The sequence below is a fragment of the Perca flavescens genome, chromosome 4 (genome assembly GCF_004354835.1).
Source record: "Perca flavescens isolate YP-PL-M2 chromosome 4, PFLA_1.0, whole genome shotgun sequence".
In the NCBI taxonomy this organism is placed as follows: domain Eukaryota; kingdom Metazoa; phylum Chordata; class Actinopteri; order Perciformes; family Percidae; genus Perca; species Perca flavescens.
In genome coordinates this window covers 24642458-24667794 of record NC_041334.1, presented here as the reverse complement: position 1 = coordinate 24667794, position 25337 = coordinate 24642458, and the positions used below count along the sequence as shown (strand labels likewise).

Below are 25337 nucleotides of genomic sequence, written 5' to 3'. Positions count from 1 at the left end.
AGAAGAAATCATATTAGCCTAATAGTCTGTATTACTTGATGAATTTGAAATACTGTTCAACACATTTATAAACTCAACAAACCCAAATTTAACATGGTTTAAATGCATTTAATAAGTTAGTTATTTAAAACAAGAGAACCTCTTGCAGCTGTGAAGAACTCTAGCCTCTCACATGCCTACTAGTTCACCAATAAAAAGAAATCAAGAGTCAATGAAATATATTGTTTATTTACAAGAAGACATAGGTTTATATTTTATACATTTCAGATAATTTTCAGAAAGGCACTTAATCAAATACTCGACGCAAATTAGCGACAAGATTGAGGAAATTTCTATTTGGTAAAAGGCACATTTTTAAAAGCAACAAGACATATGCAGGGCATACACAAAAACAATCATGAACGAAATATGTTCAAACTTTGAATGACAGACAAAAAATGGCCATCGGGACTTTTTTCCAACACCATGATTAAAAAAATCTGGGTATTTTTTTAAGGAAGGCTTAAGAGGTTTAATGTAAAAATAATCAAATATCAATATAGCTTTGCAAGATCTCTTGGAAATAATGCAACTGAAAACAAAACACACACACACACACACACACCTACTGGTTAAAGCTAAAGAAAACTGATACTTTAATGGGTAAACTAACTTTCCCCAAATGGTAAAAACAACTATGAGATGAGTGGTGCTGGTGTAATGAGATAACAGCATGATGGGAGCACGATGTTGTAAATCACAATCAAATCTGATTCTGGACAGACTAACAGTGACTAGGAATAGATAATAGAAATAAAATAAGGGAACATTTGAGTTTAGGCAATGGATAGACATTTTCATCTGGCTATTGTAATGAGACAATCTGTCCTTTCAACCACCACCATCCACATTTGTCTTGAGGAGAGCACATTCTCCAACAATGATGATTTAGGGTTCTCTCCTGCCTTCTAAAATCAAACAAAGATCCCACTTCAAAAGCAGAGTGTGACACAAATGGAAGATTATAAAAAAATATGTACATGTTTACGGTTTGTTTCTCCAGAGTGTGTGGTCTCTGCGGGCTATATTTTATGTGAACATATTCTTTAAGTGCAGCCAGAACAAATGAGCCAGTCAAGTTTGCCAACAGTTCCTCTCTTTAAGTTTCTTTTTGCCACAATCATCCGGTCCATGGAATGTATGGAACCTGAGTATTTCTCACCACTCAACTAAACTGCACCCATCCTGATTTGACAGCATCTTTACTGGAGCTGTGGAGGAGAGGGGTGGAAGAGGAGTGTGATGATGATGAGGATGATGATGATGATGATGATGATGATGATGATGATGATGAGTGTGAAATAATCAAAAACTAATCATGTTAAAACAAACAAATGTGACAGATGGACAAGATGGATTAGTACACAGACAAAAAAAAATACTGGTGACATTTTGTGAAAAACTTACTTGGAGCCTGCAGATGTGAAATCTCCCCACATGTCGGAGCTGGGTGCGGTTGCAGGGCCAGGGGACCCAAAGTCAAAAAGAGAGGCTGGATCTGGAGAACAACAATTATTGAAAGCATGAATACATTTAAAATCATGTGAAGAGGTTTTAAATTTTTATTTTTTATTTGATACAATAGCACGGTGATCACCAGTGTTAGCCTGTACAGCTGAGACTGTCTGCTCTCCCAGAGTGGGCGGTATGACACCTCCAACCTTCACGCCTGGTGGAGGTGGGAGTAGACCCCCACCCATTGGCCGGGGTTTGGCTCCACCTGCATCCTTCTTCTTGATGTTCTGCGATTGACAGAGTCATGGGAATTTCTGAAGATCTTTATTGTTTAATTAGTGGCTCTTTTCTTCATAGAATCTCTCAATGTTCAATGTAGTATTTACAGTATTCCTTTTAGTAATTCCTTTACATTGGTGATGTTGGAGTGACTCACCCCAATGCTGATCTTGATAGTTTGTCCCTCTTTGAAGCGAAGGTCCAGCTTAGGTGCTGTGCTCTCAGAAGCTTCCTGTTTTGCGAGCTCACCTTCTTGCTTTACCCACCTTTGGAAACAGTTTGAAAGCATAATAATTATCATTAAAATAATGTTGATGGAGTGGGTCATTGCAGTAGCAAGATACAGATGACAAAAACATCAGTATTGTAAGTATTGTAAACACAACCATCTACAAAGGTTTCATGTGTGTGGACTTGTTTTACACTCATTTAGGATGAAAACAAATTATTGATATGCACAATGGACAAATGTGCAAGTATTAATGTTGTATCACATTTAAACATATTCACGTAAATGTAGCAAGATGTGCCTTTAAACATATACCAGGTCATATAAACAGAAGTGTTCATTTTCAGGTCGTATGTATTAACAAAGATCAGATAGTAAAAAGGCTATGTAAGATAACTTACTTAAAATGGTCTTGCAAAGCTACGTTGAAGTCAAATGAGTCACCACGATCAGCAAAACCCAGACCGATAAAAGCATGACGTCCTTTATAAAAGTAATTGTAAAGACAGGAGGCTTAGGGTACCTCATGCATCACATGATAAAAGATATACAGTATATAATACACATTCCTGCAGTAAGGGAGAGTATGGGCCTTTGTTTTACACCATTCAGCTTGAATGAGACTTTTACACCTGAAAATTACAGAAGTCGGGTTGTCTTACACTTAAGACTAGATAATGCTATAAATGGCGCCTTAATGTAAAGAAAAAAAATCCCTTTTAACTTCCACCTACTGACACTTGATAACTACAGTAAAAGACAGACAGAGTTCCTGTGATTGACTTGAGAAAATGGCCAAAAACCAGGCCAAGTTAACCTTAAGACTTGTGTCACTATGATATAACATTAAGGATCACGGTGATCAATGAAGCAGACTCAAAATAATTTTAAGTAGCCAAGACATACAGTTTTTAAAATGTAGAAACCGACACAACCATTGTCTTTGAAAGGCTAATGCAATATTTCACTTCCACAATTCAAATCCGAATACCGATTCTCTTGAAAAAGAAAAGATGTACTATTAATCTAGTTATGACCAGTTGGACACAGTCCGTCATGTTTTTCTTATATAATTTAAAAGAAATTTCTACATTTATATTAAAACTGATATAATGCATTTTTCTATAAATGTGACATAACATTTGAGATGTCTTTGGTACACTATATCCACCTACTTCTTATTTCCAAAAGTCTCTGATGAAAGTGTCTTACCATTGCCATCTTCTATCCGGATCACAAAATACCTGCTGGAGTCTGTGACTGATTCAACTACACACCCTGGATACTGTTCGACTGGAGCTTGGGCAAACAACTCTCCTGCAAAAAAAACAAATAGACCAAATGGTGCCTTAGCCCTTGTGTTGTCTTCCTGTCAACATTGAAGAAAAAAAAAAAAAACAGTTTTTTGTTTTTTCCAGTTTGTTTTTGCTTTTTCCAACGTTTTAAATTGTAAAATTTTTCTTCTACACATTTTCAGCGCTTATTTCTACGTCCTATATTTTATGATATAAAACATGACCCGAAGTCAACACAAGGGTTAAGGTTATTTTCTGCATAGTGAGACTCTGCAAAGGTTGGTTGCAAAGGACAAAGAAAGATCGCAAGTTTGTTGAAAGGCTCTTTGATCACACTGTGACAAACACACACATTTTCTCGATGATAAATGTGACTGGAATTGTAAAATTGGCAAGTCTTTTCAGGGATTATTTTGAATTGTTAACTCTGAAAAGGGCAGCAGCACTACTTGCAGCCTCTAGTCTGCTGCAAATTCACCAGAGGAGATACTCACCTGTACAACTACAACCCAAACCAAACCACGCATTTATAACTTGAGCACATGCTTAGCAAACATGGCAGGAAAACTAGAATTACCGCCTCACGGTTGTATGGCTCCGCCAACCATTCAGTTTACATCCATGACTAGGACTTCTATTATACATATATGTACCTTCAACCCAGCAGCATAGAATATCTATACAAATCACCACAGTTCAAGGTGGGCACCCAAGACAAGTGCCAAGAAAACGTTTTTCCTGATTTATGATCAAATCAGTCCCATTTTTGTGTGCAGGGTGGTTTACCAAGCTTGGGTAATTTATTATTCCTTTTAATCCATCAGATAATACTACTGCAGCCAGGTTCACTCATGCTGTGTACCAGTGTTTTAGTACTAGAGATCAGCCTTGGTCTCAAGACGATTTTTTAAAGGTCTCGGGTCGCGTCATCAACCACACTTTTACTCCGTCTTGTCTCAGTCTCAGATAAAGAGGACTGGATTTTATTTTAAGACCGGTCACTGCCTTATGGTTTTTGATACACTAATGGCAATAAAATGAGGAGAATGAAGAAGAATCTTTAGTTTTTTTATGGGAATGTGGATCTTTCAGATAAATTTGAGGAGTGCCTATGGTTAGCATTTTCCACATTTTATTGTGTCATGCGGTGTGGGACTTGCCCTGCCTTGGTCCTGGTCTTGACTCTGTCTCAAGCCCTCAAAGTCTTGGTCTTGTCTCAGTGTCGATACACTCTGGTCTTGGGGATGACCTGGTCTCGGTTTAGGTGGTCTTGACTACAACACCGCTGTGTACCATATGTTTCAAGTCTCAAACATTTTTAAACCACCATCTTCTGCCACCTAATTGTGAACACATTTGATCTGTGTAACACTAACAAAGTTAGACAGAGCAACGAGGCAGTCTCACCGTTTCATGGCTAAACTGGTGAGGGTTTCTCCCCATCTTTCTGGCTACACTATCAAGTCTTCTCTAAAGTTCAATGGAAATGATGGCTCACTCTACAGTTACTCAAACAGTCAGTGTTTTACTTACACTTGGTACCCCGGTGGTGGTGAAAGTTAAGAGACTCACTTAAACGAGTCAGTTCTTCTTGTAAAAGGTTGCGTAAAAACTTAACTGTAAGCAATTTATCTTGGTGACATTAGTTAAGAGACATACAAAGAATTCATGTGGAGAATTATGGACACATAACATTTGTCTTCAAGGAGATGTCAGTTTGTTTACCTGTGTTTTTGTCCTCTAACTTAATGTAGGCCATCTTGTCTTTAGCAGTGATTTTCATCCTGCCACTCCATGCAGGTTCATCCAGCTTCCAGTCAGCAGCACTAGAAAAACAGGAAGCACACATCTCAACATGAAAGTGGCTGACTTGATCACGGTTTTTACACAGGCAGCCGCAGCTTTTCACAGCAGGAGGAAGTGAAAATAAAAGGTTTCAGGAAGACTAAAATGAGGCTTTCATGTGACAAGAGAAAAAAAAAAAAAAAGGTCCACTTAGAAACTTTTTCAGGTGCTTTCAACCACTACTTGCGGTCTTCTTTTTTCCATCATGAGATCTGAGCAAATCCGATCCATGGAAGAAGACCGTGGGATAAAGTGGAAAGCTCCGGAAAAGGCTAGTAAGTGGACCTTGAGTTACGTTTTTTTTTGTTTTGTCCAACTACTGTTTCCAAGATTAAAGAATTAATGCCCAAGACAGTTTCTTTATGTAGAAATACATCAGGCTGCTCTTTCTCGGCCTGTCACATTAGAATTGGACTCAACCTGACAACAACTTAATTTATTTATATTAAGAGTATAAGAGGCCATCCGTTAGGTAGAAAGGTATCCCCTCTAGCTAACGTCAGATAATGTTTTCATAGGTGTATTTTTTGATAATTTTGTCAGCAAAACAAGCACACATTGCACTGAACTGGCTACAGTTTAGTCCATGCATTTATTGTTGAATTAATCATCACGCAAACTCAATTTACGGACACTTCGTGGACACTTAGCTAAAGTTCGTTAACCGCTAGCATTAACTACAGAGCTCTACATCCATTATCGGACATATACCGAGCCCTGCCATTTTTAAACTTTCAACGCTCAACATTTATCAGCAATGTCATAATTTCTAATGTCGTTCACAACGAACGTTAACTTTTTAAATGACAGCAGATGTAAGTCGCAGTCAAGGAACTTTTTGTTGACAAAGTCGGGATGATTGTGTCCGATGTCAGTAAGCTAATAACAGTTAACGTTATAGCAGCGATGTGCGTTTGGAAACAATGCTAACGTTATTAGCGCATCTAGCGCAAGTATCAGCTAGCTATGTCTGTAGTCCTTAGTAGATACTGGCTGTGTTGGCTGCAACCGTCACTTTGCAAGGAAATAAAGAAAAGTTAAAAGACATCCTAACAATTGCTTGTCCGATAATGGATGCATCGAATTAAATTAGCTTAGCGACGGACACTTGTCTAGCAGCCACTGAGACTCGTCAGCTCACTGCTTTAAAAACGTTTTACTCTCTCATCATCTTACCGATATCCACGGTTAGAAGCCCGAGGCGGGATCCGGTAAACATGAACCTCGGGCTTTACGCAGAGCATTGACTCATAACTGTTGTCTTCTGCCATTTTGTCCAGTTTTACTAACTATCAAAAGAACCAACTTCCGACTTTCAATTCACACCTCTCTACTACAGGACCCTATGCCTATGACTGGACCAGGCAAGATCCCAAAAAGTGCCGCGGTGCTCGATGCAAACAGCGCCGCGTATGGTCAGGATGATTTGAGCAGTGGTCAAGTTCTTCTTCTTCTTTGAGGTTTTACGGAAGTTGGCACCCATTACTGCCTCCTTCAGTTTTTATAGCTATATATCATACATCCATGGTTTTACCAGTGAATGTCTAATAAGGGGAGAACTTCCACTCTCGGGAAAATACCGGGTTGTTACAATGGGGCTACGGTAATAGGGAGTGAGATAGGGAGTGAACAGGCTCTCCATAGACAGGCTCTGGTTTTACCCTTATATACTGTCTATGGTTTTACCCTCCCTCGTGTTCCATTCATCTTAAAGCCGACTTTCCAGTCCAGTCACTTAAAAAACTAACTAACATTTTCCTTCCTTGACCACTGTTTCCACACACTCTAATATACTTTTAACATGTGTGATCTGATCTCCCTGTTTCCTGTAATTTTGTCACCATTTCTTGCCTTTCCTGTGTACATTTTCTGCATGACAGAAGGACATGCTCAACTGTTCCAGCCTCCAGGCAGAAATCACAAAGACCCTTTGGATTTTTTTCCCATAATGAAAAGTGTAGGCTAATGTTAAGGTTACTGTGCCCAATTCTCAGCCTGCTTATTGTTACTTGCCCTTTCCTTGTTGTTCCCCTACCCTACGTCTTAACATGCCTACTCTTTTTTTGGATTGAGTGTTAACATCTTCCTTTTATTGCGTTATCCCAGTGCTCCACACTATACCCTTTCCCTCTGCTTTTGATAATTTAATATTGACTTCAACAATTCCTTTTTTGACTGCCTCTTTTGCCAACCTGTCTGCTCTCTCATTTCTGGGGATGAGCTGGGAGCCACATGAACGTCTATATTTTTCCCCTGTCTGACCGTTCTTAAGTTTGTAAACAAGACTTGTGGTAGAGGAAGTATTCATATCCTTTACTATTGAATACAACTACTAATGTCACTGTAAACATACTAGTCTACAAGTTAAAGTCCTACATTAAAAGTTACTTTAGTAAAAGTATGTAATTATGAATAATAATTCACCTCTAATAATCAAAGTCAAAGTGGGGAATATTTTGTATTTATATGAACCATTTTCAGTTTAATCCTATCTGTATCACAATAAGTAATTTAGAAACAATATATGCTTCAAAGTCATCCAACTTTCTGCTCAAGAACCAACAAGTTTGAAGTGTGTTTATTAAAGGGTATTCAAATTTCATTTGTTTTTCAAGTTTCAAAAAATAACAATGACATCAAAACAGCCTCAAAGTAGCAAGTGGCTGTGAATGACTGAAACAAAGCATCATGTGTGTGGATCACATAAGGGATGGGCTTTTGCTTTTAATTATCAATTTAAAATTATTACAAATCTATTTTATTTCAATCATTGAAGCTGATCCTTTGGTAATACTATATTAAGTAAACCATGTATATAACAATAATATTGTGATGTTGGAGCTGCAATGGACAACTTATATTAGTTTAAGCCATATTTACTGTATAAGTATGCTGTAAGTGTAGAAGCAAGTTGTTTAATTTACCATTAATCATACTTTAAATCCATCACTTTCTTTGTGAATATTTCCAATCGATGGTTTTACTGACACTGGAAAATATTTGGATAAATTATGGTCAAGGCAGTCACAGAACCCTTTGGTAAGAAAAACATTATTGCACCCTTACGGAGTGTGATTTTGAATTTATAAACTGTGCCTCAGTGACATAGGATCCATTCAATAAAATAACCTATCACAAGGGCCAAAAAGTTTAAGATTAGCAAGCACTACCCATTGTAAAGTGTATGTATGTAACCAGGGATCATTTGTCATTTAAGGCATACAAGTGTCAAAGGGCTCAAAAATTGTCAGTACTGGTAACTCATCAGTATTTGATGAGATTATTGATTTCATGGTTTGCAAACTTTTATTTTCAATCGTGGCAAACAATGGTGCAAAGTCCATTTTGTGTGGAAAAACACCCAATGAAAGACATTCATCAAACCAGGCAGCAGAATTTGGCTTCATTCTAAAAGGACACAAAAGATGAGATTTCTAATATTTTTGTGATCATTTATGTAGTTTTCACCACAAATTTCCCTGATCCTTTTCAAAATTAACGCAATTCTCATGTGGCTATATCATCCTCCATGCTGAGCATCAAATAGTTTTTTTCTGAAGACCAAAGAGCTTAATTACGGAATCAGTCAATATACTACTTCAACTGGTGCCAAAACAGTTAAAAGTCCTCCGTCCTAGGCAGATGCAGTGCAGTTGGCCGTAAAAGAAGTTCCAATTTAGCCATTCTGATTAGAAACAGCAAGGCAACACACACATGGAAATTTATGCACAATAACGTAAGATTTTCAATTCATGAATAGGTCTGACTTTTTCCACTTTGATAAAATTTTATATGACACTACCAATAAAGTTTCCTATGCAGGCAACATCATCTAATCTCTGATACACTACCGATCTCCTTACTTAAACATATTATGTCTCGGCAAAACAACCCACAAACATGAAGAAACAATATCAGCGGTTTGAAACAAAAGCTAATTTAAAACAAAACACAGCACCGGTAATTAGGCAATATATAAAAAATAATCCAGGGAGTAAATTCATCTTTATTGCTTGAATAAACTTAGATTTAGTGACATTCTGTCCTTCCGATCTATAATCTTTGGCCACAGGCTGCGTGCCCACCAGGCATGCTATTCATAGCCACCACTGCCAAACCGAGGCCTGTGGACTGTGTAAAGTGCTGGCTGGGCCTCTGCCATTGCTATGCAACTACAGTATTAAAACGCACTTTTTAGTACAGTGCACTTTTACACTAGTGTTGGATCAGTTTGACTTTCTCTCACCTTGCACTTAAGATGCTGAACACACAGTAAAATCCCAGCACTGTCAAGCACCTAATTTCCACTGAACCCAACAAACTGAGGCCAGCTTCCCGGTGGACACCCAGCCATGATCCAAGCTCCATCAGTGGAAAGGCCAGCTTGTTCGCTTGTACCTCTCCGGGGAATTCCCAGATTTACGAGCTCTCCTTATTCTCCCTGAAGAGACAGACACCTGATGCCCTGGCACACGGGCGGCCAATCATGCTTAAAATCATAGGGCACCTCATGGTACATCAAAGTATCACAGTGTGTAGGGATGTGAGGCAAAAGCCTGTTCACAGTGTGGAACAGAAGGGGTTTCAGATCTTTGGCTGATCTCTGCCAGCCCCTTGCAGCGTTCCACAGAGGGAAAAGACAAGGTGAAAGGCAAAGACCATGCCAGTAAGCAGAGTAGAGAGAGGGTGGAGAAGTTCATTTCAATCCATGCTACGTCATCATATTTCTAAAGTCTGTCAAATTTTGTGTCATCCCACCACTCTGCTCTTTATACCACACACAACCCCCTTAACTGCCACCCTTTATGCCCTCTCGGGGAGGCAGCTGACTCCTTGCCGCAGGTAGCTCCTGCTTATCTGCAGAGTCGGAAGCCTGAGGTGCCATCTGGACCAGTGGGCTGGCGGATCACATTATTGTTTGGACGAACTGGTTCTGATGGTTGCTGCACGCTCATACGAGCTGGCCTAATGATATGAGGAGAAATAAAACATAAATAAATTACAGTGTTTTTTCACATCTAGGCGTTTTATCTACGGTGAGAATTAATTGTTGTAATTTCTTACCTGTCCTGACATGGATTGTCCTGAGGCGTATCATCTGAAGACGCACTACCCAAGATCCTTCTTCGGGCCTCCGCGTACTCTGCCTCCCGCTGGGCCAAAGACTTCATCTGCTGCGAGGGACGGGTCAAGGATGCAAGGTTTCCTGCAGTACCGTTATTAGAAGGACGTTTCAAAATTCTAATTTGTGGTGGGGGTGCTGCAGGCAGAGAGTCATCCTGGATAACAATAGCAGTTCGAACAGGTGAGCCACCTGAACCCAAGCTGGACTTCCTGTACAGGTAAAAATTTAATAGGAATAAAATTACTGGAAAAAAAACTTCTGTGCAATCTTACCATGTATTGAACATTTTTGATAAATTGTCTCTTTGCTTACTTTGCCTCCTGGTTTATTTTCAGTTTAGCCTCAAGCCTTCTCTCTATTTCCTGAGGAGAAAACATACTTACACATTATAACCTTTGTATTACTGTTCAACAAGTGAATTATCTGTCTCAATGACCTGTATAACAAACATGTTCATGAGATCTTAAACTGTAAACATATCCCAGTATCAGATCATATCAACACGTTGCCAGCTGGTGGATCTCAGTTTGCTCATCAGGATAAAAAGAAGAAAAAAAATGGAGCAACTCAACCATTACATTATATCCATAATAATAATAATAATAATAATAATAATAATAATAATAATAATAACAACAACAACATAATGTACTGTCACAAAAGTGACATGGACATGTTTTTGCATCCACTGAAAATGTAAAAGATAATTTTATCACAAATCAAACTGGTTCATCTACCAAGACACACTAATCAATGGTTTTACTGACACTGGAAATGATCAATTACGTTCAAAGCAGTCATGGAACTAGGGCTGCTCGATTATGGGAAAAAATATAATCATGATTATTTTGGTCAATACTGAAATCACGATAATTTAACACGATTACTCCTTGACTTCTGGAAAGATGTTGCAATTATTGAACTTAAAAAACAGTGGGAAAAGTTAAATAAATCAACAGTAAGAAAACACAACTGTAAAATTTGCCTTAATACCTTTCCTATTTAAACTTTTTTTTTTTTTTTTCAGAACACAAGAGAAAATAACAGTTTACTTGCAAAACGTAATGAGCTAAATAATTGTTTTTCTCGATTATTGTTTTTGTGATCATTGGGAGCCGAAATCATAATCACGATTACATTTCGATTAATTGCTCAGCCCTACATGGAACACTTCTGTAAGAAAAGCTTTATCGCACCCCCCCTCCCCCCCTGAGTGTAATTTTGTATTCGCCCAACACTCAGCTATAAACTGTGCCTCAATGACAGGAGTCATCCAAAAAAATTAAATAATTAACCTATCACAAGTGAACAAAATGCGTAAGATTGGCATGCACTAACGATACCTTTTGGAAAGTCAATCAAATCAAACTGGTTCAATCTACCAAAACACGCTACTTCTACACTACACGAACCTGCTAGATCTATTTGCATATACTCAAAATATACTATTTAAAAAGCCCTAAACATACTACACAGGTATGGTGTATTGTAATGATGATATACTGTCTATGAATGATTCAGTGCAGCCTGTCATTTCCGCAATGGGCGGGTTTAAAAAAATGGGGGAATCATAGGAAAAAGTCGACTTTGTAAAAATTAAGTTTTTTTTAATGGATATTATTCGAATTTCCACAGATCATAAAATCCTTTTGTTGAGTAAACAGAATGAAATTAAGCCAGGCTCAGTCCCGTGTCGTTATGGGACAGCAAGGCCTGCAAGACTCAGTCAGGAAGACAAGCTGCATTTCTTTGATGAGAAAACAAGCCGAAAAAAAACAAACAAAAAAACATGTTTACATCAGGTATTCAGGCGCCACAAACATCTAGCGTATCGCGGTCGCGGATTCTTGCTAGGTGACTGGCAAACAGAAATAAAGTTGTAATCTTGTTTATAGGAATATTTCCACAATTAGTGTTTCTCACCCCGCTGTCCGCTGCCTCTTCCCAGCTCTCTGCAACCTCTTCATCCTCCATGTTTAACAGATCTGCTGGCTGGTTACTTCTTCGGCTCCACCGGCTAACTATCTCCCATCCACGCAGAGGACATGGGACGGTGGGCAGAGTTCACGCAGACCCGCAGGCACAATCTCACGGGTTTTTGTGTTTGGATGAAGGCAGAATAAATAAGTTCGCAAACCGGAGCTTGGCCGCGTGTTGGCCTGCTAGCGTAACGTTAATGCTCTACTGAGGACAATTCTCTCCCCCCCCCTCGGCTGCCTGCTACTTTAATTTTGGCGTAAATTAATGTCAACCTCGGTAAATCAACCGGCTACCGGTGTAGCTAATCCACACGCATCTCAGACGGAAAAACAAGTTTTGGATTGTTGACAATTGTGTTAGCTAGGGTTTACCACTTAAGCAGTGCCTCTTGACACAGAAAGGGAAATGACGTTATATTAACGTTAGGAAAGGTAGCTAACGTTAGCGTCACATTGCTAGCTTTCAACAAGACAATCAACCGGCAAGATTAAGTAATTTAAATATGACAAAGCCAATTTAATTGCGTAACGCTTTATGTTTGACACTTAGCTAAAAGTGAGCGATACGCTCACTCCACCACACTACTTGTTGTTTTTTGGTAGAGAACACTGAGAGTTATCGCTAGATAGTGAGGTTAGCCCATGGATGTAGCCTCGCAGCACTTCCGTTCAACACCACGGCCAGTGACCACTGGCAAAACAGGCTAGCTATATAGCTAAAGGCCCAAAGTGAAATATTGTATTACCCGTCCGTTTGCAGGGATCATAGACTGTTAATATTTATTTAACAGGTGTTAATTAATATTTACAGTCTATGGCAGGGATCAGCAAAATACCAAACTTTATAGTATCTAATTAGCAGTTGAATGTGGAAATGAACGGTAGTGACGTGAACGCATCATCAGAATCAGAAATCATAAACATTTATTGCCAAGTGGTTTGTTTGGCAACTATTAAATGTGCATGATATTACAAAACAACACCTGTTAAATAAATAAAGTGTTTTTTTTATTTGCATTTATAATATTTACCACCAAAGACCAGTATTATTATTATTATTATTATTATTATTATTATTATTAAAACTATTGTTATTATTTTATCCTGCCCTTACAAAAATAACCAGGACGAAAGTCCTGGAGGAAAGAGGATAGCCTACAAATGAAACTCTTCAAAGTATTGAGCACCAGAGTGGTCACAACTCTTACATTTTGCAGGCCTAAATAGACCTTTCCAATAGCAGACATTTTGACATGTCACAGTAGGAAAAGCATACAATTAATTAATGATGAATTTTTTTTTAGCTGCTTCAGTGTCAGGATCCTGTTATTGTTCATGCTCGCTTGCTGTCACACTGTCATGGTTAGCACTTGATAGAACTAGAGATGTTCCGATACCGATACCAGTATCGGTATTGACTCCGATACTGCCTTAAACGCTGGTATCGGTATCGGTATTGGGAAGTACTGGAGTTTATGCAACGATCCGATACCACGTAATGAAGCCCTAAAGAAAATCTACGTTAAAGTAGTTTATTTAGGTTCTTTTTCCGTTATAACTGACTGTCAAACTGGAAAATAAAAGAAAGTTCTGTGTTTGTTCATGTTTCACAAAGAGTTTAACCTGAGCCAGACCGACAGCAAAGATAGAAATAATATCACATCCATACAGGGATAGTAGTATACAGCTGTTAAAACATAATAAAATATATGACACACTGGTATCGGATCGGTACTCGGTATCGGCCGATACGCAAGTTCAGGTATCGGAATCGGTATCGGGAAGCAAAAAATGGTATCGGGCCATCTCTAGATAGAACCATAGGTAATGTTATTCGCACCTGTGCTTTTTCTACTAATACAAGTGAACTGTTAAAGAAAAATCCTTTTGTAAAATGTACAACCTCAAACACAGCTAGTGGCCACAAAACACTGCACATGTAACACTTTGCCTACCTCACAAATGTCAAAATAGCAGCAGTATTGTTTGTTATTTTTTGTGTACAGACAGAGTAGGCAGCTCTCCATGTGCAAACCATGTTTAGACGTGCAACACCTGTTAACACACGCACGGTGCAAGGTGCTCCTTGTACCTTTTTCTAAACAAAGGAGTGGGGCATGTTGGATTGAAACTACAGGTCTAAGTAAAAACTAAATTGTCTAAGTCTGTTTTGGGTTCATATGAATGACATAGTGTGTCCAATATTGTTAATGTCTCTGCCTACATAATAAAACATGATTTCTGACACTATATTTAATTGTAAGTAATTTATTGTATTAGGTTAATTATTATTTAATTATTTGTATGGTGTTTGTGTTTACACTTTTATACATTATTTACAACATTTTCAGTGTAGAAATTAGAAGAATTTTGTTCATTATGCAACAGCAAAGAAACCAGTTATACATGCAGGGTACATTAAACATTTTTATATTTCAACAACTTGGTACATTGCATGAAAAAAAGTATGGGAGAAACTATGAATGGAGTACGAACTTACAGCAGTAATAAATATACATCTTAGCCGTATAACCCACCAAAAACAGGTAGACTAAATACAGACATTTCATTCCAAGGTGCACAGATCTATATGAGATGTACTTCTTGTAACAAACCAATTATGAAAACTGTTTACATTTTTATTTTTTAAATCAAGGTCAGATGAAAGTGGAGGAGGCATGTCCATGTCCAAAATCCTGGAGATTTTATTTCTTTCTTTTAGGTATTAATGAAATCTTAATAAAAAAAATCCACTTACATTATCAGCAGTCATGATTTACTACCGAAATGGGCTTATGCACAAATGGTGTTTTGACAAGTAATTTCAATGTTTCCAGTTTCTGTTCTATCAGTGTCATTGGTATCACCAATCCTCATTTACTGATTGATTTCCTAATACAACAATTATAATTGATTATATTATGGTATTATGTTAATTTGCTACATTTTAAAATTCCAACTTTCCCCTGAGCAACACATTTGCCCACAGCAGCTGGGGGCGCAGTGTTTTGTTACAGAGGTCCATAATAACGCGTCCCGCCCTGGTACGTGGGTACCACCATATACCACAGAAAGTCAGCGGCTGCTACAGCGTCGCTGTGCTGCGGAGGACGCTGTTCGCGGAAGATGACGACTGTTTGGAGGCTGCAGAGGAACCTCCGGAGTTGATACCGGGGGTAAGAAGAGGAAAGGCACACTCAGAGCCCTCAACGTCTACAACAACGGTATGAATAATGCTGCAACAGTTAAGGAGTGAAATTGACAACCTTTATCTGACATTAGCTATCTAGCTAGATGAGCTAGTTGATGAATTCTCGAGCTAACGTTAGCATAGCTAGCTAGGTTATCAGCAGAAGACTGAAGATAACCGCTAGCTAACGTTAGTTAGTTAGTTGGGTGTATCGTCAGCCGAGAATGCTGCCCTGAAATGTTGCCGTGTCTTACTTAAGAAGTATGCGGATACCACATTTTATCAAGCAAATCTATTTGTCGTTGACGTTTGAAGAAAAGGCGTACGCTGTTGCTATGTACCGTTAGCTAAATATTCATTAGTGCTCGCTACCGTTAGCTTGGATGCTCATGATCAGTTAGCTAGCGTTAGCCAGTGCAATCATATGTTGTCGAAGGATCAAACGTTAAATCCAATAACATGTACACGCCGGTGTTTTGTAGCATTCGCCGTTCCTCGTTTAGCCGTATGACATAACACACGTTTCATGTATTTTCCCAGGTGGTTAGCTTTAACGTTAGGCGGTGTTTAGGGTTAGCTATCCAATATTTCATTTGTTATGCGATGGCTAACGTTAGTTACATGAACGATACAAGGGGTGGACGTGCTATATGAAGGGGCCAGGCCAGCTGCTTAGTCTAAAGAACGGGCACCCCCCGTTTCAGACAATGGGTGAGACAATTAACTGTTAGGACTGATGAGTACTAAATACCACTAAAATGTTTGGTGGGTATAGCTTTGCTGTGTCATTGTTTATTGGGGGTATGACCAAATTCAAATATTAGTTGCAGAAATTCAAAAAATAAGTTATAAGGCAGGTGTGAAATGGATGAGTCAACTAGAATAAATGGCGAATTTTAACAGATGTTACAGTGTAGCTGATGGCAAACGTGCTCCTGAACATAGCTCCATCACTAGCATGTCTACCCATGTCTCAACAGACAATAATGTCCTGCTCCCCGGATAATGAGGATGGATGTTTTGTTGCCATGGATACAGAGGATGACGGTGCAGACCCTACTGGGATAACCGAGGAAGAAGAGGCAAACATGGGGTCTTGCCGACAAGAAGGGAACATGGACAGTAGTGCCAAAGGAGGAGGGAGAACAATGGTGGAGTTGCCAGAGGAAGTTCTTGAATATATTCTGTCCTTCCTCTCACCGTACCAGGAGCACAAGACTGCTGCACTTGTATGTAAGCAGTGGTATCGCCTCATTAAAGGTATGCCTCTCATACAGTGGGGGAAATAAGTATTTTACCCCTTGCTGATTTTGCAGGTTTGCCCACTTACAAAGAATGCAAAAATCTACAATTTTAATCATATGTACATTCTAACAGTGAAAGACAGAATCCCAAAGAAAATTCCAGAAAATCACATCATATGAATTTATTAAAATTGATAACCATCTGATGAGGAAAAACAAGTATTTGACCCCCTGGACAAACAGCAAGTATTCTGGCTCCTACAAGCCAGTTAGTCTTTCTTTAAGACACAGCCCCAATCCGAACCAATTATCTACATCAAATATACCTGCCTCACCTCGTTACCTGTATAAAAGACACCTGTGAACACCCAAACAACCAGCATCCAACATCACTACCATGGGCAAGACCAAAGAGCTTTCTACGGACATCAGGGACAAGATTGTTGATCTGCACAAGGCTGGGATGGGCTACAAGAGAAATCGGAAAGCAACTTGGAGAGAAAAGATCAACTGTCGGTGCAGTTATCAGGAAATGGAAGAGCACCACACCACCGCCAACCTCCTCGGTCTGGGCCTCCACACAAGATCTTGCCTCGTGGGGTGTCCCTGATCATGCGAACGGTGAGGAATCATCCCAAAACCACAAGGGGGGAACTGATAAATCAACTGAAGGCAGCTGGGACCACAGTTACAAAAGAAACGGTTGGTAACACACTACGCCGTCATGGATTGAAATCCTGCAGCGCACGCAAAGGTCCCCTGCTCAAGAAGAAACATGTACAGGCCTGCATGAAGTTCGCCATTCACCACCTGGACGACTCAGAAGAGGCTGGAAGAAGGTGATGTGGTCAGATGAGACCAAAATAGAACTTTTTGGCCTCAACTCAACTCGTCGTGTTTGGAGGGCAAAGAACACCGAGTACAACCCAAAGAACACCATCCCCACCGTCAAGCATGGTGGTGGCAACATCATGCTTTGGGGGTGCTTTTCAGCCAAGGGGACGGGACAACTCCATCGTATTGAGGGGAGGATGGACGGGGCCATGTATCGTGGAATTCTGGACCGACATCTCCTTCCCTCAGTGAGAGAGCTGAAGATGGGTCGAGGATGGGTGTTTCAGCACAACAACGACCCTAAGCACACCGCCAAAGCAACAAAAGAGTGGCTGAAGAAGAAGCACATCAAGGTTCTGGAGTGGCCTAGCCAGTCTCCAGACCTGAATCCGATTGAAAATCTTTGGAGGGAGCTTAAAATTTGAGTTGCCAGGCGACAACCTCGAACCTGAATGATTTGGAGGCTGTCTGCAGGGAGGAGTGGGCCAACATCCCTGCCGAAATGTGCACAAACCTTGTCACCAACTATAAAAACCGTTTGACATCTGTGCTGGCCAATAATGGCTTTTCTACAAAATATTAACATGGTGTTTGTCCAGGGGGTCAAATACTTGTTTTTCCTCATCAGATGGTTATCAATTTTAATAAATTCATATGATGTGATTTTCTGGAATTTTCTTTGGGATTCTGTCTTTCACTGTTAGAATGTACATATGATTAAAATTGTAGATTTTTGCATTCTTTGTAAGTGGGCAAACCTGCAAAATCAGCAAGGGGTCAAATACTTATTTCCCCCACTGTATTTACATAGTCTTGTATAAAAGTGAATCATAAGGTAGACTGGTTAACTTTACAGTGGGTCAGAGTGGGCATAACACTATGAGCAGAGCAGTAAAATCTTAGTTTAAACACCTGAGATGTCACGTTTAAAAAAAGTAATACTCATTTTAAATTCACTCTTCGTCAACTTAAACCATTTTTGTGTTCATGTTGCTTACTAATATTTTATCTGAACTAGGTGTTGCTTATCAGTGCTACCACGGTTTCTTGAGAGCTGTCCAGGAGGGAAATATCCAGTGGGAAAGTCGCACATACCCATATCCAGGAACCCCAATCACCCAGCGCTTCTCACACAGTCAGTATATTCTGCTTTACAACACTTAATGTCAAAATGAGTCGCACGTAATGTATACACTTTTTTTTTTTTTTTTTTTTTTTTTAAACCATAAGTCAAAAATACAGAACTTCTGGTTATGCATCTAACATTTGAACATTTTTCAGTGAATTCTGAGCTGTGGATTACATCAGAACTCTTCTCCTAGGGGGTCCTCACAGTTCATTTTTTGAAAGTTTTTTCAAAAATTAAAATGTCTTTACATATTAGCAAATATAAATCAGCCTATTTGTGAAGAAAAATAATTGATGGTAGGCTTACTGGCCTGTAGGTAATGTAGTCACTAAGGTAGCCATCCACAGATAGTTAATCCTAAAGTTTCACTGTTCCACATGTATGTTTAACATTAAAACATTATTTATAAAAATCATGCCAACAATTATTACTTAAATGGCTTATATTATTTTATGCACTAAAAAGGTATGTATAAAGGCTTTAGGTAGGTTGCCCTACAAGTTATTGTAGGCCCAGTTTTATATGCTATCTAATTATATACAATATATGTAGTAGGGGGTCCCTGAGCCGTCATCCTTGGCTGAAAAACGTTGAAGACCCTTGGATTAGATTATGAGTCCAGTGTGTAGCATATAAAAACACTGATTTATGATAAACATTGTATTGTTCCCATGTCCAGTGTCAAATGCTATAGAGTAATTCACATCAAAGGCCACTTAGCTGGATTTCTATGTAGAATGATACACCATTTTACTGAATGACAAGCTTAACTGTGCAATTTAGAAGAATGATTATATTTTAAATTTAATTAATCTGTCAATGCAACTGCACTGTAAACAACTATTTACAAAGATATGTACATGTCTTCCATTTACCATTTTATTAGAAAGGCAGGGCACTGATTTTACAGTTCAAGACACACAACGAAAAACTATCTAAAAGGCTCACTGTTTGCTCTGTTTACTCTGGTAATTGTTTTTTTTTTTTTCTCGGTTGCAGGTGCATGTTATTATGACTCAAACCAGTCCATGTATGTGTTTGGGGGTTGCACTCAGAGTAGCTGTAATGCTGCCTTCAATGATCTGTGGAGACTTGACCTCAACAGCAAGGAGTGGATCCGACCCTTAGCCTCAGGTACGAGTAGGTTATAAAGCAGTAAAGGCCAACAGGAAACAGAAATTTGGGCTCTTTTTACTATATGTAGCTCTGGTTAAAAAAAAAAAAAAAAAAAAAAAAGACTGCACGTGGGGCTTATGTAAGGGGAACTGTGGGAGGGCAAACCACATTACGTAAATGTAGTAGTCAGATGCTCAGCAGCAGCAGCTGAGTACACAGTATTTGAGGAGGTGGTAATAAAAACAAAGAAGCACTGATGAAATGAGATTGTAGTAAAATTATTTTACTAGTGCATTTGCATTATATTGCTGTGAACGTTGGAGCTTATTGTGCCTTTTATGAAATTGCATGTTAAGGATTAAGAGGTAGACTTTTGTAATTTACCATTTACTGTGAGAGATTAGGCCTACTGCATCATGAAAAAAAATTACATAGTCTTACTGTGTGCCATATTTTCCTTTTCTGTTCAGCCATGTTAACTTAAGGCACTAAGTAAGAGTTAAGTTAAATGTAATTGGTCAAATACATTTTTTTTTCTCCACTAATGTGTATATATATATATATTTTTTGGCTATATTTTTATTGAATTTTTGATTTAATTCATACATATAACATTATGCTTATTTAGCTAAAATGTGAATATATTTGCTCTTTTCTTTTCCAGGCTCTTATCCATCTCCTAAAGCTGGGGCGACTCTAGTAATGCACAAAGATCTGTTGGTGCTGTTTGGGGGATGGACACGCCCCAGCCCATATCCACTGCACCAACCAGAAAGGTTTTTTGATGAAATCCACACCTACTCGCCTTCAAAAAACTGGTGAGAGAGACTTCAGTACTGGGAATTAAAGGATGTAGTTGTGACAAGTGATGGACAAACTTTGTACAGTTTAACTTTTCTTCATAATTATTTTTCTCCCTTTTTTATGATTCACTTTTTCTTCTATTATCTCAGGTGGAATTGTATAGTGACAACACATGGACCTCCCCCTATGGCTGGCCACTCTTCCTCTGTGATTGGAAACACCATGGTGGTGTTTGGGGGATCACTAGGAGCACGGCAAATGTATGAACGTATTACTTTATTATATTACATTATACAAAACTGAGCTGCACAAATTAAAGGTGAAATCTGTAACTTTTTGTACATTAAAATTACAGATAAGACGGAACATGTTTGCTAAGGTGTTTCACCTCATTGTTCATAGACAGTAAACATGTTATTGACTCGTCAGGTGTCCGCTGATTGTGAGAATGTGATTTACATCCCCTAAGTAAATCGTTTACAATCGCTGTAGTTATGCAGGTAAAACGGGGGAAAAAAACAAGTGAAACAGGAGCTGTTAGAGCCTGTGTAGACGGACTGTTGGAAGACCTAGACCAGTTTAATTTGACAAATAAATCAACATTTCTAAAAAGCGAGTCCCCAAACATACTCCACCATATAAATTGATGTAATGATATTTTAATGTAAAACCTTAAACATTTCAGCTTTAAGTCTTTAAACTTTGTTAACTGGACTGTATTTAAAGTGAATAGTGAATAAAATCTTTGGCTGTCACATCTCACCATGTTGTCGTTCCCTCTGATGGTTCTGATCAGGAGTAATGAAGTCTGGGTTCTGGATCTGGAGCAGTGGTCCTGGTCTAAACCACCCATATCTGGACCATTGCCCCACCCGAGAGGAGGTCAATCACAAGTAAGAAGGCATCAATGTTTAAGGAAATCTTCCATTTCTTTTGTTTTTGACAATCTTGAATAGTATTTCTGGTCATTTCAACTTTTTTAATAAGGTTCCTCCCTAGATCTGACAATTAAGTTATTACATAAATGAAGTGTTAAGAGTTTTGACCCTTTTTAGTACAGCTTTCCCCTCTCCATGCACTTTTCAAGTGGTTGGGTTTTTCATATAAAATTTAAATGATACCCTTTTAAATGTTTTTTATTAGATTGTGATTGACGATCAGACGTTGCTAATCTTGGGAGGCTGTGGCGGCCCTAATGCAGTAAGTCTTTTTCTTTTTTAACTTCACTCTAGTATCAGAACAACATATCTGTATATCGTAGCAAATGTTCCATGTGACTACAATTTTGACTGATCTTGTTGTTTTGTGTGTTAAAGCTCCTTAAAGATGCCTGGCTCCTCCACATGGATACACCACCATGGAGGTGGCAGCAGCTGCAGGTGGAGAACGAGGACCATGGGGCCCCGGAGCTGTGGTGTCACCCAGCTTGTAGAGTAAGTGTCTGTCTGAGCTGTCAGTCCTATCCTGAATGTCTGTGCCTAATCATCAGATTGATCACTAATATGCCTTTTTTTTTTCTTCCCCCTCATCTTGTTCATTTTCCTCAAGGTGGGCCAGTGTGTGGTGGTTTTCTCACAGGCTCCATCTGGCCGTGCACCTCTCAGCCCAAGTCTTAACTCTCGGCCCTCCCCCATAAGTGCCACGCCTGCCCCTCTGGGTCCCGAACCGCCTTCCCTGCGCTCTCAGTCTCCTGTTCGGAGTGGGGCCGCCGGTGTTGTCCTGGGAGCTGTTGAGGAGGCTCCGTGTGTAAACGGCCGGTGGGGCACGCTGAGACCTCGGCCTTCAGCTAGAGGAGGTGCCAGAGAAGGGAGCCCATCCTCATCCCAACAGCCGTCTCCTTCACAAGGCCCAGACAGCCCACCTCTTCCTCCACTTCCCCCGTTATTAAATGGATCCTCCCCTTCACCAAGGACCAGCCCAGCCCAGGCTGCATCTCCTTCCTCTCGCCCTCTCCCACTTGCCTCCACAGACTATGGCTGGGAGTCTCCCCCATCTGCCGCTCACCACCATGAGGTGCCCTGCACCAACGGCCTGCATACACCTCCTGCAGGCTCCCCACACACTCCCCCAGGTGCCGTGTCCCCTGCTGCCTTACGACGAAGTCTGGAGGCAGTGAAAAACAAATCTTCCTCATCTTTACCGTCTTCATCGTCATCGTCTTCCCTTCAGACACAGGGGGCTTCTCCTGGAGGAGGAAGTGGTGGAGGAGGAGCGGGTCCACCTGGAACCCCTCCGTCATCATCCTCCAGCCCTCCGCAGGCTGCTGGAGCTGATGGACATGCTATCCCACCTATTGCACGGCGTCTTGGCCACCACCCACCCCAAAGCCTGAACGTAGGGAAACCTCTTTACCAGTCTCTCAACTGCAAGCCCATGCAGATGTACGTGTTGGATGTGTCCAGGGCCAAGTCTGCTGGGGTGGTGTCCTGGAGAGTTTATGGGAACGGGACTCCCGCTGCAGTTACAGGGCCTCCTGAGACCAGCCTTCACACCGTGGTACAGGGAAGGGGAGAGCTCATCATATTTGGGGGCCTCATGGACAAGAAACAGAATGTGAAGTACTACCCTAAAACAAACGCCTTGTACTTTGTACGAGCTAAAAGGTAATGCAGCTCCAGGTGTGATTTGGAAGACTGACGCTCCACCCTGTGACCACACAAGGGAATTGACACACAAGGCCTTTTTCCTATAAAGAGAATTATGGGAAAAGAACCTAAGCATTGTTAGGTGTTCCACTTCATAAATTCACTATTCTCTTCTGCCTACTGCAAGCATTCAAAATAAAACACTTTAACTACACTTTGATAAAAACATTTGGTTCAATGAAAATCCTGACTGTGTGTGTGTGTGTGCGCGCGCGCGCGTGCGTGCGTGCGTGCGTGCGTGCGTGCGTGCGTGTGCGTGCTTGTGCCTGCAGGGATTAGAGAGAACAGGACATTTTTTGTTGTTCCCCAAAAGATGATCAACCAAACAATAATGCTTTTGTTTTTGTGTCGTCCTCCTGTTAACTCTTGAAAGAGGATCTCTGGAAGAAAGGACACAGAAACGGTTGACGACTACCTTGCTTTTTGTATCACTCTTTAAGCCTATAATGTTTACATTAAAAACAGTGTGCGTGTGCGCGTGGTGGTGGTGGTTAAAAGGTGTTGACTAATGTGTGTCGGGGGCCATGGAGGGTGAGAGATGTGGCACTGTACTATAAACATAGTTAAACAATAAAGGCCTCCATGTCTGCTCTGTCACAGTCTGAATACTCCTGCTGTGTCTGTGCTCTATAAAACTTTTCTGCATTTGTTGACAAAAAGATCTCACCATAAGGTCCATATTCCCTTAGTAGCTGTTCTGCAGCTTTCAAAGACGTGCGATCTTCCTCAGTAGATGGAGTTTGCAGAGTTGTCATTGTCGAGATATTCAAATGTCAATTTTTTTCTGAGCATGAACTTTTAATTTCAATGCTAAAACCAATGTGGGTTAGAGGTATGGAAGCAAAGAAAGGCCATAGTCATTTTATTTTTATATTTATAGCGATCCCAGGTTTCCAATATTGATTTAAAAATGGTCCTCCAGACCAGGAAAATGCGGGGGATGGAGAAGAGGAAGAGGAGAAAAATGGCAAATACACGAGGCTTCTGTCAGCAGAAGTGCCAAACCGAGACATTCCTGCTCATCACGTTGAGTATACTCAAGGAGCTTCTTAAATTAAAATCTGATTATATGAGTCTCCATTCCCCACAGCATAATGCCAGAGTATGCTATGTTAACCTAGGACACAAACTAATGAGCTGATCATTTCAGACAGGTGTGTTAAAGCAGAAACGCATCTAAAACATGCAGGGAAGGTGTGTGCAATACTGCATGAAAATGCAGAATTTTAAATGGTCAAAAATTAATCACTATAACATTCTGAGAATTTGTGTACTTCGTCTAGACAACATAGAGATGCCTGTAATTTATTTTATTAAGTCAACCTAGGGTGACTTAATAACATGACTTTACTTAATGGGAACTGAACGTTAAGTTGAATCAGGTGTTGATGGAGACACACATCTAAAACATGCAGGGCAGTTGTCCACAGCACAATGCCTGATTAGATATAGTATGATTATCTTGCAACACCAGGGGTTCAAACTCAGAACTTTTGTCGCTGTAGGCAGTTGCTGATCTCAGAGAGCTATTATCTGGGTGATGACACAACTGGTTTCATGACATCACAAAAAGTGGACAATGGGCAGGACTGCATAAATGCAGAATTTAAAACTACTACTCACTTGGAAATTCTGAGAATTTGTGCACTTTGTTTAGACAACATAGAGATGCCTTTGATTTATTTTCACAAAGATCAATTAAAGGTCCCATGGCATGAAAATTTCACTTTTTAACATTAATATGCGTTCCCCCAGCCTGCCTATGATCCCCCAGTGGCTAGAAATGGCGGTAGGTGTAAACCGAGCCCTGGGTATCCTGCTCTGCCTTTGAGAAAATGAAAGCTCAGATGGCCTGATCCGGAATCTTCTCCTTATGACCTCATAAGGAGCAAGATGTGGCTGTAATTCTGCACCAAGGCTGAATTTCGGGAAAGCGACTTCAGATACAGTATTAGGGGACCACTGAGGTCTATATAAAAGCATCCAAAGAGCACCATGTCATGGGACCTTTAATGACAAATTGATGTTTAAAGATGCTCTATTTTGCAATGACTGCAATGGCGTAGATGAGGATACGATTTGCTAGCCTAGAAATCTAGACGCCCTTTAGCGGCAGCAAATGTAATTTA

The 25337-nt window shown here is 39.9% G+C and overlaps 3 protein-coding genes across 5 annotated transcripts; 1 reads left to right on the top strand and 2 right to left on the bottom strand.

Annotated features, from left to right (window-relative positions):
- Positions 1-208: 208 nt before the first annotated feature.
- necap2 (NECAP endocytosis associated 2) lies at positions 209-6616 on the bottom strand. Its single transcript, XM_028575305.1, has 8 exons — positions 6319-6616; positions 5023-5123; positions 3215-3319; positions 2404-2485; positions 1931-2039; positions 1637-1781; positions 1447-1537; positions 209-1250 (listed from the first exon to the last, which is right to left on the bottom strand). The coding sequence occupies exons 1-8, from the start codon at positions 6411-6413 to the stop codon at positions 1205-1207; spliced, it is 774 nt and encodes a 257-aa protein (XP_028431106.1). The 5' UTR covers positions 6414-6616; the 3' UTR covers positions 209-1204.
- Positions 6617-8429: 1813 nt separating this feature from the next.
- LOC114553882 (SUZ domain-containing protein 1) lies at positions 8430-12470 on the bottom strand. The gene is made up of 4 exons (XM_028575317.1): positions 12191-12470; positions 10580-10629; positions 10207-10476; positions 8430-10107 (listed from the first exon to the last, which is right to left on the bottom strand). The coding sequence occupies exons 1-4, from the start codon at positions 12239-12241 to the stop codon at positions 9996-9998; spliced, it is 483 nt and encodes a 160-aa protein (XP_028431118.1). The 5' UTR covers positions 12242-12470; the 3' UTR covers positions 8430-9995.
- Positions 12471-15248: 2778 nt separating this feature from the next.
- Positions 15249-23798, top strand: fbxo42 (F-box protein 42). 3 transcript variants are annotated; one of them, XM_028575274.1, is made up of 10 exons: positions 15249-15470; positions 16475-16696; positions 18533-18649; positions 19643-19777; positions 20424-20577; positions 20713-20823; positions 21360-21456; positions 21707-21763; positions 21880-21996; positions 22112-23798. In XM_028575274.1, exons 2-10 carry the CDS (start codon positions 16525-16527, stop codon positions 23168-23170), a joined length of 2019 nt encoding a protein of 672 aa, XP_028431075.1. In that variant the 5' UTR covers positions 15249-15470; positions 16475-16524; the 3' UTR covers positions 23171-23798. The 3 variants fall into 3 exon arrangements, with proteins under 3 accessions (XP_028431075.1, XP_028431072.1, XP_028431073.1); XM_028575271.1 differs by having other exon boundaries at positions 16417-16696; XM_028575272.1 differs by lacking the exon at positions 15249-15470 and adding an exon at positions 15555-15697 and having other exon boundaries at positions 16417-16696.
- Positions 23799-25337: the final 1539 nt, after the last annotated feature.

What these genes read in the sequence shown, in the direction of transcription:
- necap2 (XM_028575305.1), bottom strand. Translation starts at nt 6,413, where the DNA reads ATGGCAGAAGACAACAGTTATGAGTCAATGCTCTGCGTAAAGCCCGAG. An exon ending in AGCTGTACAGGCTAACACTG is followed by an intron (nt 1,538 to 1,636) that starts GTGATCACCGTG and finishes GTTGTTCTCCAG; the next exon opens with ATCCAGCCTCTCTTTTTGAC. An exon ending in TTCACATCTGCAGGCTCCAA is followed by an intron (nt 1,251 to 1,446) that starts GTAAGTTTTTCA and finishes TCTCCTCCACAG; the next exon opens with CTCCAGTAAAGATGCTGTCA.
- LOC114553882 (XM_028575317.1), bottom strand. Translation starts at nt 12,241, where the DNA reads ATGGAGGATGAAGAGGTTGCAGAGAGCTGGGAAGAGGCAGCGGACAGC. An exon ending in AAGAGGCAGCGGACAGCGGG is followed by an intron (nt 10,630 to 12,190) that starts GTGAGAAACACT and finishes TTTTCTCCTCAG; the next exon opens with GAAATAGAGAGAAGGCTTGA. An exon ending in AAAATAAACCAGGAGGCAAA is followed by an intron (nt 10,477 to 10,579) that starts GTAAGCAAAGAG and finishes TTACCTGTACAG; the next exon opens with GAAGTCCAGCTTGGGTTCAG.
- fbxo42 (XM_028575271.1), top strand. Translation starts at nt 16,423, where the DNA reads ATGTCCTGCTCCCCGGATAATGAGGATGGATGTTTTGTTGCCATGGAT. An exon ending in TCACTAGGAGCACGGCAAAT is followed by an intron (nt 20,824 to 21,359) that starts GTATGAACGTAT and finishes GGTTCTGATCAG; the next exon opens with GAGTAATGAAGTCTGGGTTC. An exon ending in GGTGTCACCCAGCTTGTAGA is followed by an intron (nt 21,997 to 22,111) that starts GTAAGTGTCTGT and finishes ATTTTCCTCAAG; the next exon opens with GTGGGCCAGTGTGTGGTGGT.